The 13586-nt window shown below is 48.6% G+C and overlaps 1 protein-coding gene across 5 annotated transcripts in view; it reads left to right on the plus strand.

Annotated features, from left to right (window-relative positions):
• The first annotated feature begins 93 nt into the window (after positions 1-93).
• The window catches only part of PASK (PAS domain containing serine/threonine kinase), a 39287-nt gene continuing 25794 nt past the window's right edge, over positions 94-13586 (plus strand). For 2 of the 5 annotated variants that reach the window (XM_027116513.1, XM_027116526.1), the window contains exons 1-3: positions 8515-10677; positions 12432-12664; positions 13331-13501. In XM_027116513.1, the coding sequence (XP_026972314.1) occupies positions 10455-10677; positions 12432-12664; positions 13331-13501 (627 nt within the window). In that variant the 5' untranslated portion in view covers positions 8515-10454. Of the gene's footprint in view, positions 568-8514; positions 10678-12431; positions 12665-13330; positions 13502-13586 lie in introns of those variants that run through there. The other 3 variants (XM_027116520.1, XM_027116534.1, XM_027116540.1) reach the window with 3 other exon arrangements.

The following is a 13586-nucleotide window of genomic DNA, read 5'->3' on the forward strand; positions in this document are numbered from 1 at the left end:
GGGGCCGCACGCACGGAGCCGAGCCTGCAGGAGAGCGGAGAGGAGTCTGGGAGCCGCTCTGGGCTCGTGGGCTGGTAGCCAGACACGGCGGGGCGGGTCCCTGCGTGGGGCTGCAAAGTGCGGGCCAATCGAGCGCATCCCCGGCCCCTCCGGGCCTCAGCGTCTGCATCTGCACAATGTGCCGACATTGTTCTGGCGTCGCCGCGCGGACTGAGCCCGTGTGAAGGGGCCACTTCCAGTCAACGCTTAGCGCAGGGCGCCCGCGCTCGTTTCGGGCCCGGGGCCTGTCCGCTACCGGGTCCGCCCGAAGTGCCGGGAGAGCCGCTCGGGGCCCGGGACGCCGACCCGGCCACTGAGGGCGCCGCAGCCCACGTTGGCCCCCGGCTCCGCGGGCATCGTGGGCCGTGAGGGAGCAGCCCTGCGCTCCCCGCCTTCAGGTCGAGGTCTCCGAGGGGCGAGCTCCGCGCTGCTTACCCTTCCTGAGACCAGAGGAAACGGCGTCCGCGGACCGTGCTGGTGGAGGCCCTGTCTCTTTTGGCTCCTCCGAGGCGCCTTAGACAGACTCCGGTGCGTCCCTAGCAACCGTTAGCGCGGGCGTCTCCTCCCGGGCTCGCTGCGTCCCCGCCCACAGGCGCTAGCGGTTGGCCCGTGAGTACTGTCAGTCGGCATCGGTCGCTCTGCCATTGGTCGGTGGGGCTAGAGGCGCGGATGGGCTCCCTCCCGGCGGGTGTTGGGAGGTCGGCGCGTGACTCTCTGCGGCCTCAGGTGAGCTACCCGCACAGGGGGAGCCGGCCCGCGACCCCGCGCCGCCCGCGTGCCCGTCTGCTTGCCGCCCTGCGGCCGTTTGCCGCCGGCCGCGCTCGCGCCCTTCTCTCTGCGCGCCTCGGGGTCTTGGGCTCGGCCTGGCCCCACCTGGCGCTCCGTCCTCGACCCTAGAGCGGCTGTGTGTGCCTTGTCCCCCTACTGGAAGGGGGCCAGGAGGAGGCAGACCGCGTCTCGCTCTCGGCTCACGGTGCCCGGCACGTAGGAGCTTCTCAGTAGACGTTTGTGGGGCGAGCCATGGGCTGTAGCGCCGTGTCCATGCTTCCTGACGTCCCCACTACACACCTGGGCTTTATCTTTAACCTCCTCACCAGTGTTTCTTTTCCTAGACAAGGGCCGAGGCCTTGGGATGCGGTCTTGATGACTTTTATTCCCTTACCTTCCACGTCTCGCCCAGTAATCTTGTATCAATTCTATGTCTAATTTCTCTTGTGGCTTTCCCTCTCCGTCCTTTTGGTGTTGCTTTAAGTTAAGACCTTATAATTTTTTGCCTGGATGACTGTAACTCCCCCCTCCTCCCCCACTGGTCAGGTGACTTACAAGCATAGACCTCTAGATAAGATCCATACTGCTTGGGCCGGCGTAGGAGGCCCTGGGAATCCCAACCAGCTTCTCCAGGCCCATCCCCACCGACTCCTGTGCGCTGAACTCCTCCCCAAGGGCTCTGTGGGAATCTTTCACTTACTGTGGTTCTGCCTGGGAGGCTTCTTTACTCTACCTTGCTGGGCTCAGCCCTGCTGGTGCCTCCTCCAGGATGCCTTTGAGGACCTTTCAGGTCTGAGAGGTGCCTTTGCTTACACCCTCCCTCACAGCAGCCATCATCCTGGATACTCTGTAGGATTCCTTGATGCAAGAAACAGAGAGATAGTCTCAAAATGGGTCTGACGGTGAGTGAAGTTATTGGCCCCCAAGCCTAAAGTCCAGAGAAAGGCATGTTTTATGGTAGGTTCATCCAGTGGTTCTAAATGACATCTTGCCATTTTCAGCTCTGCTCGCCACCGTGTTAGCTTCATCCTGAGGCTGGTTCTGCTCTCGGTTGTATAGCAGTGGTGGGAGCATTTGGAGCTATTTGCTTCCTAGCGTTTGTTCTAGTGGGAGAAAGTCGGTGGCCTCCAGAAGTTCACCCATAAGAGCAAGGAGTACTATTCCAGAAGCTCCCTGCAAACCTCTCCTTCTGTTTGGTGGGGGGTGGGGAGTGTCACTTACACCTTCTGGAATCAAAACTAGCAACGGGAGTAGGATTGCTCTGAAGCACCATCAGCTGCTCTCTGGGTCCAGCTTCCCATATCTTCTGCTCAGAGTGGCTACAAAACAAAACAAAATAATACCCCCCCCCCAAAAAAAAAGAAAACACACACACACAGCAAAAAAACAACACCTGTTCTAAAAACCTAGTCCTGGATTAGGCCTGAGTCAAAACTGAACTTGTAAAAAAGGAAGAGATGTAAGGCTGTGTGAAGCTAGGGTCTGTGCTCTCAGGGGCCAGTCTGGGGCTGTGGTCTGAATGTGCTGTGCAATGCTGAACTAGCTCGGCAGACTGCGAACAGCACAGGAGGCACCAAGGGAAAACGGATTGTCTTTTCTGTGTCCATTTCTTAATTTATCAACTTTAGACACTATTTACTTCCCCCCAGGAAGGACAAAACATTTTGTTCCCTCCTCCTTTCTCCGCATTTCCTTCCTTCCTCTCCCTGTTTCTTGTCAGTTTTATTATACAAAGTAAACTTTTGTAATATTTACAATGTATTCTGAAGAGTTTTATTACTTTCTTTTACAAAGTAAAGTTTTATAGCACTTACTGTGTAGTCTGAAGTCGTAATCAAGTCTTCTGGGCTTTGTCTATAGGCTGGTTATAGAAGTGGAAAACTGAAATATGATCATGTTGTTGTTAGTTATTGCAGAATAATTAGTGCATTGAGATGCTTAAAGAAGGGAATATCAACCTGTGACATTTAAATGTTGCTACTTGAAGGAGAGCAACACATTCTAATAAGTTTATTATTTCGCTTCTTTCTTGCTTCCTACTCACCATTTGGTTCATAGCCAGCTATTGCATTTTAGGGTCCCGTGCGGGATATAAACGTGTACATGTAAAACATCTCAATTTTCCAGTATATACTAGTTGATTCATTTGCAATATGAGTCACAAATCAAAACAGTAAAATGAACGTGTTTAAACTCACCACCCAAATTAGGAACTGGGAGACCCTGTGCCATTGTGCCCTCCCTCATTGCAGCTCGCTGCTGGACCCTCATAGGACATCTCCTGCCTGAAGTTTGGGTTTGTCACGTAACTGTGTACCCCTAAACAATATACTTAGATGAGGGGGGTATGATAGAAAGGGAATCCTATTGCCGATAGTCTTTCATAACTTGGTTTTTTTCACTTATATTGCTAACATTTATCCTTGTGTGTATAGAATTTGTTTTCATTGCTATAATTCATAGCATGAATATACCAGGATTTTAAATCTATTTTCTAATTCCTAAATGTTTAGGTTTTTTCTTTTCTTTTTTCTTTTGCCGTTATGAACCATACAGCCCTGAACGTTCTTGAGTGTGACTTGCTACCTATGTGTAAGAATATCTATAGAATATAAATCTAAGAGTGGAAAGTACTGTCAGAGGAGAATGTTTGACTTAAATTGTTTTCTAAAGAGATTATATTAATTTGTTAGCCTTCCCATTGATCCACATCTTTATCAACATTTGGTATTAGAATTTTTAGGTCTTAATTTTTGCTGGTTTAGTAGGTGTAAAATTGTCATGATTATGCCAGTAAAGTTAAGCTTCTTATCATAGGTTTATAGGATTTTCTCTTGTGAAATTCTTGTTTCTATCTATTGCCCATTTTTCTTTTTCTTTTCCTTTTTTAAAATTGAAATATAGTTGGCATACAGTATTGGTTTCAGGTGTACAACATAGTGGTTTGACAATTATATACTTTAGGAAATGATCTCCACAATAAGTTTAGTAACCATCTGTCATCATACAAAATTATTACAATACTGTTGACTATATTCCCTACATTACATCCCTGTGACTTACTAATGGTATAACTGGGAGTTTGTACCTCTTAATCTCCCTCACCTATTTCACTAATCCCCCCAGCTATCTCCCTTCTGGCCGCCACCAGGTTTTTTCTCTGTACTTATGAGTCTTTCTGTTTTGTTTTTTTAGAGCCACATATAAGTGAAATCATATGGTATTTGTCTTTCTCTGACTTATTTTGCTTAGCATAATAACATCTAGATCCTTCCATGTTGTTGCAAATGGCAAGATTTCATTCTTTTTTTGACGGAGTAATATTTGATCATATGTGTGTATATATATATATATATGTATGTCTATATAATTTTGTATCTTGTAAACTTACTGAATTCACTTGTTAGTTTTAATGGTTTTTTGGTGGGATCTTTAAGGTTTTTAATATATAGTGTCATGTCATCTGCAAATAGTGACAATTTTAATTCTTCCATTCCAGTTTGAATACCTTTTGTTTCTTTTTCTTGTCTGATTGCTTAGGCTTGGACTTCTAATACTATGTTGAATAAAAGTGGTGAGAGTAGGCATCCTTGTCTTCTTCCCAATCTTAGACGAAAAGCTTTCAACTTTTCACCATTAAATATGACATTAGGTGTGGTTTTGTCATATATGACCTTTATTATGTTGAGGTATATTCCCAGTATACCCACTTTGTTAAAATTTTTTGTCATAAATGGAAATTGGATTTTGTCAAATGTTTTTTCTGCATCTATTAAGATGATTGTAGGATTTTAATCTTTTGTCTTGTTAATGTGGTGTATCATGTTGACTGATCTGCAGATACTGAACCACCCTTGCATCTCTGGGATAAATCTCACCTGCTCATGGTGTATGATCCTTTCAATGTATTGTTGAATTCAGTTTGCTGGTATTTTGTTGAGGATTTTTGCATCTGTGTTTGTCAGGGATATTGGCCTGTGGTTGTTTTTGTAGTGTCTTTGTCTGGTTTTGGTATCAGGGTAATGCTGGCCTTGTAGAATGAATTTGGGAGTGATTCTTGCTTTTCAATTTTTTGGAATAGTTTGAAGAAGATAGGTATTGACTCTTCTTGGTAGAATTCACCTGTGAAGCCATCTGGTCCTGGTGTTTTGTTTGTTGGGAGTGTTCTGATTACTGATGCAGTTTCACTACCAGTAATCAGTCTGTACAGATTTCTATTTCTTCCTGATTCAGTCACTTGGAACATTGTATGTTTCTAGGAATTTATCCCTTTCTTCTAGATTGTCCAATTTGTTGGTGTATAATTTTTTATAGTAATCTCTTATGGTCCTTTGTATTTCTGTGGTGTCAGTTGTAACTCCTGTTTCATTTCTGAGTTTATTTACTGTACCCTCTCTTTTTTTTTTTCCTTGATGAATCTGGCTAAAGGTTTATAAGTTTTGTTTAATCTTTTGAAAGAACCAGCTCTTAGTTTCATTGATCTTGTTAATTTTTTATCTCTGTTTCCACTTTGATCTTTATTATTTCTTTCCTTCTACTAACTTTGGGCTTTGTTCTTCTTATTCTGTTTCCTTTAGGTGTAATGTTAGATTGTTTATTTAAGATTTTTCTTGTTTGTTGAGGTAAACGTGAATTACTATAATCTTCCCTCTTGGAACTGCTTTTGCTGTGTCCCATAGATTTTGGCTCATTGTGTTTCTGTTTTCATTTGTCTTGAGGTTTTTTTTTTCTTCTTTCATTTCCTCTTTGATTCCTTTATTGATCCATTGGTTGTTAAGTAGGCTGTTTAGCCTCCACATGTTTGTGTTTTTCCATTTTTTTTCTTGTAATTCATTTTTCATTTCATGATGTTGTGGTCAGAAAAGATGCTTGATATGATTTCAGTCTTCTTAAATTTACTGAGGTGTGTTTGTGGCCTTTCATGTGATCTATCCTGGAGAATGTTCCATGTGCACTTGAAAAGAATGCGTATTGTGCTGTTTTTGGATGAAGTGTTCTCCATATGTCTATTAAGTCAGTCTGATCTAATGTGTCATTTAAGGCCAGTGTTTCCTTATTGATTTTCTGTCTGGATGATCTGTCCATTGATGTGACTGGGGGTGTTAAAGTCCTCTGCTGTTATTATGTTACCGCCTATTTATCTCCCTTTATGTCTGTTAATATTTGCTTTATGTATTTAGGTACTCCTAGATTGGGTATATATATATTTACAAGTGTTATATCTTCCTGTTGGATTGAGTCACTTTATCATTTTGTAATGCCCTTCTTTGCCTCTTGTTACAGTCTTTGTTTTAAAGTTTATCTTATCTGATATAAGTATTTCTACCCTAGCTTTTTAAAATTTCCATTTGCATGAAATACCTTTTTCTTGCTCCTTCACTTCTGTCTGTGAGTGTCTTTAGATCTGGAGTGAGTCTCTTGTAGGCAGCATATATATGGATCTTGTTTTTTCATTCATTCAGCCACTTTATGTTTTTTGATTGGAGCATTTGGTCCATTTACATTTAAAATAATTATTCATAGGTATGTACTTATTGCCATTTTGTTAATTGTTTTCTGATTGTTTTTGTAGTGCTTCTCTGTTTCTTTCCTCTTCTCTTGCTCTCTTACCTTGTGATTTTTGTGACTATCTTTAGTGTTATGTTTCAATTTCTTTCTTTTTGTTTATGTATTATAGGGTTTTTTGTTTGTGATCGTCATGAGATTCATATATAACAACCTATATGTATATGTGATTATGTTAAGTTGATAGTTGCTTAAGTTCAAGTGCATTCTAAAAGCCCTCCATTTTATTCCCTCCCCATGCCACATTTTACATTACTGATGTCGTATTTCACATCTTGTATTTTGTGTGTCCCTTAACTACTTATTATAGGTATAGGTGATTTTACTACTTCTGTCTTTCAACCTTTCTACTAGCTTTATAAGTGGTTGATCCACTGCCTTTTCTATGTTTGCCTTTACCACTGGGATTTTTTTTCTTTCACAGTTTAAAAATGTCTAGTTGTGGCCTTTTCTCTTCTGTTTAGGGAAGTCCCTGTAACATTTCTGTAAGGCTGGTTTAGTGGTGCTGAACTTGCTTAGCTTTTGCTTGTCTGTAAAACGCCTTATCTCTCCTTCAAATCTGAATGTTAGCCTTGCCAAGTAGAGTATTCTCGGTTGTAGGTTTTTTCCTTTCATCACTTTGAATATATGGTGCTGCTCCCTTCTGGCCTGCAGAATTTCTGCTGAAAAGTCACCTGATGGTCTTCTGGGAATTCCTTTGTATGTAACCAATGGTTTTTCTCTTGCTGCTTTTAAGATTTTCTATTTATCTTTAACTTTTGACATTTTAATTACAGTGTGTCTTTTAATTACAGTGTGTACCTCTTTGTGTTCATCTTTTTTGGGGCTTTCTATGCTTCCTGGACCTGGATGTCTGTTTCCTTCCCCAGGTTGAAGAATTTTTCTGCTATTATTTTTTCAAATAAGTTCTCTGCCCTTTCTCTCTCCCTTCTCTTTCTGGAACCCCTCTAATTTGAATGTTAGCATGCTTGTAGTTGTTCCAGAGGTCCCTGAAACTATTCTCATTTTTATTAATTCTTTTTTATTTTTTCTGTTCAGCTTGGGTGATTTCTACTACTCTGTCTTCCAGATCGCTGATCTGTTCCTCTGTCATCTAATCTACTGTTGATTCCTTCTAGTGTATTTTTTCATTTATTGTATTCTTTAGTTCTGATTGGTTCTTCTGTATATTTTCTAACTCTTTGTTGAACTTCTCACTGTGCTCATCCGTTCTCCTCCTGAATCCTGTGGGCATCTTTATGATCATTACCTTGGAGTCTTTTATCAGGTGGATTACTCATATCCATTTAGTCCTTTCTCTGAGGTTTTTCATTTGGAATATATTCCTCTGTCTCTTGATTTTGCTAATCTTCATTTCTTTGTTTTACGTAGGTTGGTTATGTCTCCCAGCCTTGGAGAAGTGGCCTTACGTGAGAGGTGTCCTGTGGGACTCAGCAGCACACTCCCCTCTGGCCACCAGAGCCAGATGCTTCAGGGGTGCTCCCTATGTGGGCTGCGTGCACCCTTCTTTTGTGGTGGGGCCCGCTGCTGTGGGTGTGCTGCTGTGTGGAACTGGGCCCCAGCCCAGCTGCTGGTGAGGCCCAGCCACGTGAAGTGGCTGTGGGCACGCTGGTGGGATGGACAGAGCACCTGGTGCTACTAGGCTAGAGGGAGGATTCCAAAATTGTACCCACCAGCCCTGGTGTCAGCACTGTGGAACACAATCACAGAAATGGCTGCAGCCAGTGTCCCAGTCCCCAGGGTGAGCCGCAGCTGCCCCTGCCTTTCCAGGAGGCTCTCTAAGATCAACAAGTGGGTTGACCCAGGCTCCTTTGAAACCACGGCCTCTGTGCTGGATTTCAGAGTGTGTGAGAGTCTGTGCACAACCTTTAAGAGCAAAATCTCTGTTTCCTACAACCTTCCAGTTCTACTGAACTTAAGCTCTACTGGTTTAAAAAAAAATTAATTTCCGGGCTTCCCTGGTGGTGCAGTGGTTGGGAGTCCGCCTGCCGATGCAGGGTACACAGGTTCCTGCCGGGGTCCGGGAAGATCCCACATGCCGCGGAGCGGCTGGGCCCGTGAGCCATGGCCGCTGGGCCTGTGCGTCCGGAGCCTGTGCTCCGCGACGGGAGAGGCCACAACAGTGAGAGGCCCACGTACTGAAAAAAAAAAAAAAAAAAAAAAAAATTAATTTCTGAAAAGCTGGTTTGATTCTTTCAATATCTTCCTAGTTATTTTGAGAAACTCTTGTTTGCTCACTTTTGTGAGCAAAAGACTCCATCTTTTATAGTTTTAAACACATTTGCAGTTATTTCTACCATTTAGTCTTCTTGTGTAAATGACTTTGTTGTTTGATTTTTCTGCAGACTTTCACACATGGTATTTTGTTTTCTTATCTGTTTAATTGAAAGAGAGCATATTTGGTTAATCTTAATCTTTGGAAAATCTCAGGCCTCTATTTAGGATGCTTTGTTTCTGAGAGGATTGCTTTTGCCAGGATCTTGGGGGTGCTACTGAATTAGGGCCACACTGCCCCTCTTCAAGGGTCCCTGGCTTCTTTAGGAGTCTAAGGGTAACTCTCTTGTCTCTTGAGGTGACTCACTCTCCCAGTTCTGGTTTCAGCTCATGTGTATTGTTTTTACCTTTTGGAAGTTTCTCCTACTTTCAGGTAGCTCACAGATGCCATGGCCACCATATTCGTGGTGAGACCTAGTTGTTCTAAAATGCAAGGGCCACAAAGAGTTATCCAGTCCACTATATTCTTAGTCTTATTTTTTTCCTAGAACTTTTGTTCTTTAATTCATCTGGAACTAATTTTTGCACATGGAAAGTCATAGGGATGCAATTTTGCCCCAAACTAATTATTCTAATTCCATTGAGAACTAGCAGATCACAGTTATTAAGCACTTACAGTATGCCAGCCCCAACTTAGGTCTCTGAATCCTCACACGAGTATTATGAGGTGTGGATTATTGTTAATCACATTTTACACATGAGGAAACTGGAACTGGAAGGTCAGGTGCTGTCCAGGGCCTCGCCGAGCTGGGGAACATGCTGGCGGTGCCCTACTGCTCTTCACTGTGTGCCAGTGTCCCTTCGCTCTGTTTCTGAGATTGACTATGTTCTATTGGCTATTTTTGTTCCTCTACCTGCAATGACCTTTGTTTATGTAGCTCTGTGGCGTGTTTTGATGTCATGATCCTTCCACACAGGTCTTAGTGGGACCTCCAGTTTTCCCTCTGTCTAGGGGGCCTCCCATACCACCGAGGTCAGCGCGCAGCCTAGGTGGGCATTGCCAGGCCCTAATGTTAACATCTGAGGGACCTGGGGCATGAGCGTACCAGAGACCCCACATTGCTATCACTGTATGCAAAATGATAAATCAGCCCACAGACTGTTCACTGTGAAAGGCACTGCCCTCCTACCCTGATGAATCTTTATGATGACTTTGCAGCCAGGGTGGGATGCGTGGGTTGGGCTTCCTTAGAGTTCTTTGCTGTAATGTGGTGGCATGGGAAGGGACAGCTGCCAGGTCCATCCTGTGTTGGGAGGCCTGCTGTCGAAGCTTGGTCTCCCTCTGCCTTCTTATCGTTGGAGCAGGGCTGCTCCTCGGCCTGTCCTTGGGTCAGTGGGTGCTGTAATATGGGAGGACTGATGAGGGGAAGAGGCCGGTGCAGGTCTGGAGAGTGGGCTCCAGGCCCTCTGGCCGGGAGCTCTGGGTTCCGCATGCCCAGAAGGTGATCCAGAAGTGGGGTGTAGGCTCTAGGGGCACGTCGCCCTGGCCCTGGCCTCCTCCTTCATCAAGGCCCCTGGCCTGGGCTTCCTGGAGGTGGATCTGTACTGTAGTGGAAAGTGTCCTTCACGGCTCCTTCCCGCTCTGTTCTGGTTTTCCCCCCTCTCCTTCTCTCTTTCTCATCCCTTCCTATGCACTTCTCTCCGTCCGACTATCCTTGCTTCGTAGGCTCTGACCCAGGATGGCTCTTGGGCGCCTGTGAGTCTTTTGGGGCTGAGCTGAGCTCAGCCTTGTGAAGAATTAGTTGGCTAAACTGCCTTTGTTCTTGCCTTGCAGACGCTGATCCGTTCACTTCATTTTCCGGTGGACGATGGTCCCGCTGGCCCACCAGCTCCCGGTGGAGGACAGCGGCTCCATGGCCTCAGAAGAGGACCGCCGGGGCCAGGGCGGGAGCCTCTCCCTGGCAGTGCCGCCAGAGAGCCCTGCTGTGCAGACCGCCTCCGAGCCCAGCAAGTCCTGGTCCTTGGCCCACAGACAGCCAAGCAGAAGGAACGGACTGTCGAAGCTCTGCCAGAGCAGGATGGCGCTGTCCGGTAAGCAGCCCTTCTTATCGCCAGGGGCGTCCGCCTTGCGTGTGAAGGTGGGGGCCACGCTTGGCTCCACTCAGGGGCTCTGCTTCTGCAGAGAAAAGGCCTTCGTTTCAGGCAATGCCGGCAGGACCCTCTCCTGCCATGTTTGTTCTGCTGTGATTCTTGTGCAGGAAACTCCTTTTCAGGCGGCGGTTGGAATTGGCCTGCGGTCCAGGGTCGGGGTTTCTCGCTCCGGGGTGTGTGAGACGGCCGGGCTGGGCCGGGTGGGCTGCGCGAGCCAGAACTCAGTTTCATTCACTGGGTTCGGCGCATGCTGGCTGACCGCGCCCAGGCTCCTGCTTTCCTCCCGAATGCAGGATGCAGGCTAACGGGTTAGACGGGCTTGCGGGCAGCAGTGCCCGGGGTTGGCCGAGAAGTGGGAGGTGCCACTGCCCCCCCTTCCTTATTTCTCTGCATCAGCTGGTGCCTGCGGGGCCCAGACCCAGCCAGGAGGAAGGCGCTGCTCCGCCTTGGTGGCTTATCGTCGGAGGGCGTACCTGGGCATCGGCAGGTGCTTGTTGGGGGTGGGAGGCCCGGACCGCGGGGAAGCCTGTTAGGACGACGGGGAGGTGGCTGGAGCTGGGGGAAAGGGCTGCAGGGGAAGCGGGGGCGGGTCTGGTCTCCGGGAGAGGGTAGGAGGATCTGGAGGGGCCAGCTGTGCTCAGGAGACAGATGCTGTGGCGGTGGCCTCGCTGGTCTGTGAGGCGGGCAGGTGCCCCGGGAGTGAGGGCTCCAGCCGGGGGCTCTGGCCGGCGAGGGGTGGGAGGAAGAGGCAGAGCTGGCGCCTCAGTGCTTGTCCTGAGGCCCGAGGGTGGTTGGATTGAGCTTGGCACTGGCTGCCTGGGAAGAGGAGGCCCCGGGCAGGTGACCATGTGGTTTCTAGCCTCAAAGGATGGTCAGGGTGGGCCCGCTGACTGGGAAAGCCAGGCGTCCCCTCTGAGGGCCCAGAGTGGAGAGCAGGGAAGAGTCCTGTTCGCTTGTTTGCTTTCTGAGCTGCTGGAAGGATGGAGTTGACATTCACTGAGCTGGGAAAGGGGGGAGCCGGCACCTGGAGCCCAGGGGCCATCAGCACACGTGTGTGTGAAGTGTGTATAAAGCCACCAGGGATGGTTGGAGGTTCTGAGGCTGAGCCTGGGGTCCTGCAGTGTTGAGAGGTGAGAAGGTGGAGGGCAGAGGGTGCCCTGCTGAGGGCAGGCAGTTTGGGAGGAGGGGAGCGGCCCTCCCGGCCCAGCACTGCTGAGGCGTGGGGAGGGGGGGGCGAGGCCTGGGAGTTGACCGCTGGGACTTGGGAGCCGCTGGCGATGTTGCCGAGAACTGACTTTCTGGAGCCGCGGTGGGGAGTGAGCCTGTGGGTGAAGGAGGAGGGAGACCCAGCGCAGGTGGTGAGACAGCAGGGAGCTCTGGGGTCTGGGAGACTCCACAGGGACGGGTGAGGGGTAGCAGCCGGAGGGACTGTGGGTCTTGGACCGATGGACACGGGAGCATGCCCCTGGGAGGGGCGGGTGGGAAGGGACTTCAGAGGGTTGTTTGCACAGTGTTTAGGTCCTTTGTGCTTCTGTGTGGTGGTTGTCTAGGTGGCCCCTGGGGAACGTTCAGATGCACAACCCTGCAGGTCAATTTCATCCTTGGACCCTTTTGCAGGAGCTAGAGGTGGGGACTGTGTGTTTTGTGTGTTGCAGCCACTCAAGGTTTAAAGTGTCCCTTCCTTTGCTTTCCAGAAGACAGATGGAGCTCCTACTGTCTGTCGTCATTGGCTGCCCAAAATATTTGCACAAGCAAATCGCACTGGCTGGCTGCGCCTGCGCAGGCGGACCTGGCGGGGTCCCTGGGCAGCACGTCCTGTTGCTCCCTGCTGCAGGGCTTGTCCTCAGGGTGGTCCACACCTCCGCTCCCGGCCCCTGTGTGCAACCCCAGCAAGGCCGTGTTCACCGTGGACGCCAAGACCACAGAGGTATGTGCTTCGGTTTGCGACCCAGCCGTGAGTTTGGGGTCTGTGCCTTCAACCTATAACCTCAAACAGAGGCACTTGAGTGTTTCGGGTGCAATGAGAAAAGGGGCTGGTTCTACCTACATAGTAGCAAAAGAGAGAGGACTTTGGAAACCTACCTCCGTGTTAATCAGTTGAAACATTGAATCCTCTCATCAAGGCAGAGATTCAAGGAAAGGGAAGCAGCGCGTTACCTATTCATGCTTTTGCTCAAGCACTGGCTCAACTAAAATAGGCCTGGATATTCAGTGTTTGAATTAAATGCATTTGCATCATGCACGTTTGTGTGCAAAGAGCTGAGACTGTCAGGCGGGCAGGCCGTGGGGCGTGCATCCCCGTCTCTCCCGCCTGGTCTTCACGACGTGGTGTGTGCATCTCGGCGGGTGAAGGGTGGGTGGTTTCAGTCTCAGTGCCGTTGCTGCACTGGCTGGTGGTCATTCTTGTTTCCACGCGATTGAGACGCCGGATGATCCGGGGCGGCTCTGCTGGGAGCTCGACGGCCGCGGGACGTGGTGGGAAGGACAGGTCACTGGGCTGTCCCCGCACCACCTCCTCGCTGCCTTCCCCTCGGCTGTCCGGGAGCCAGAGGAGCTGCTGCTGACGCGGGTGCCCTCCTCTCTGCGACCTCAGATCCTGGTGGCCAGCGACAGAGCCTGCCGGCTCCTGGGGTACAGCAGCCACGACCTGATTGGCCAGAAGCTCACACAGTTCTTCCTGAAGCCGGATTCCAACGTGGCGCGGGCCCTCAGTGAGGAGCACGTGGAGGCCGACGGCCACGCTGCTGTCGTGTTCGGCACGGTGGTGAGTGTGGGCCTCTCGACTGCCGATGGTCACTGCCGGCGCCGTCCTGCCCTCAACCTTGGCATGGGGAGCACCTGGGGTGGCG

The sequence above is a fragment of the Aethalodelphis obliquidens genome, unplaced genomic scaffold (genome assembly GCF_003676395.1).
Source record: "Aethalodelphis obliquidens isolate GAN/ISIS:26980383/991018 unplaced genomic scaffold, ASM367639v1 scaffold2, whole genome shotgun sequence".
Classification (NCBI taxonomy): Eukaryota; Metazoa; Chordata; class Mammalia; order Artiodactyla; family Delphinidae; genus Aethalodelphis; species Aethalodelphis obliquidens.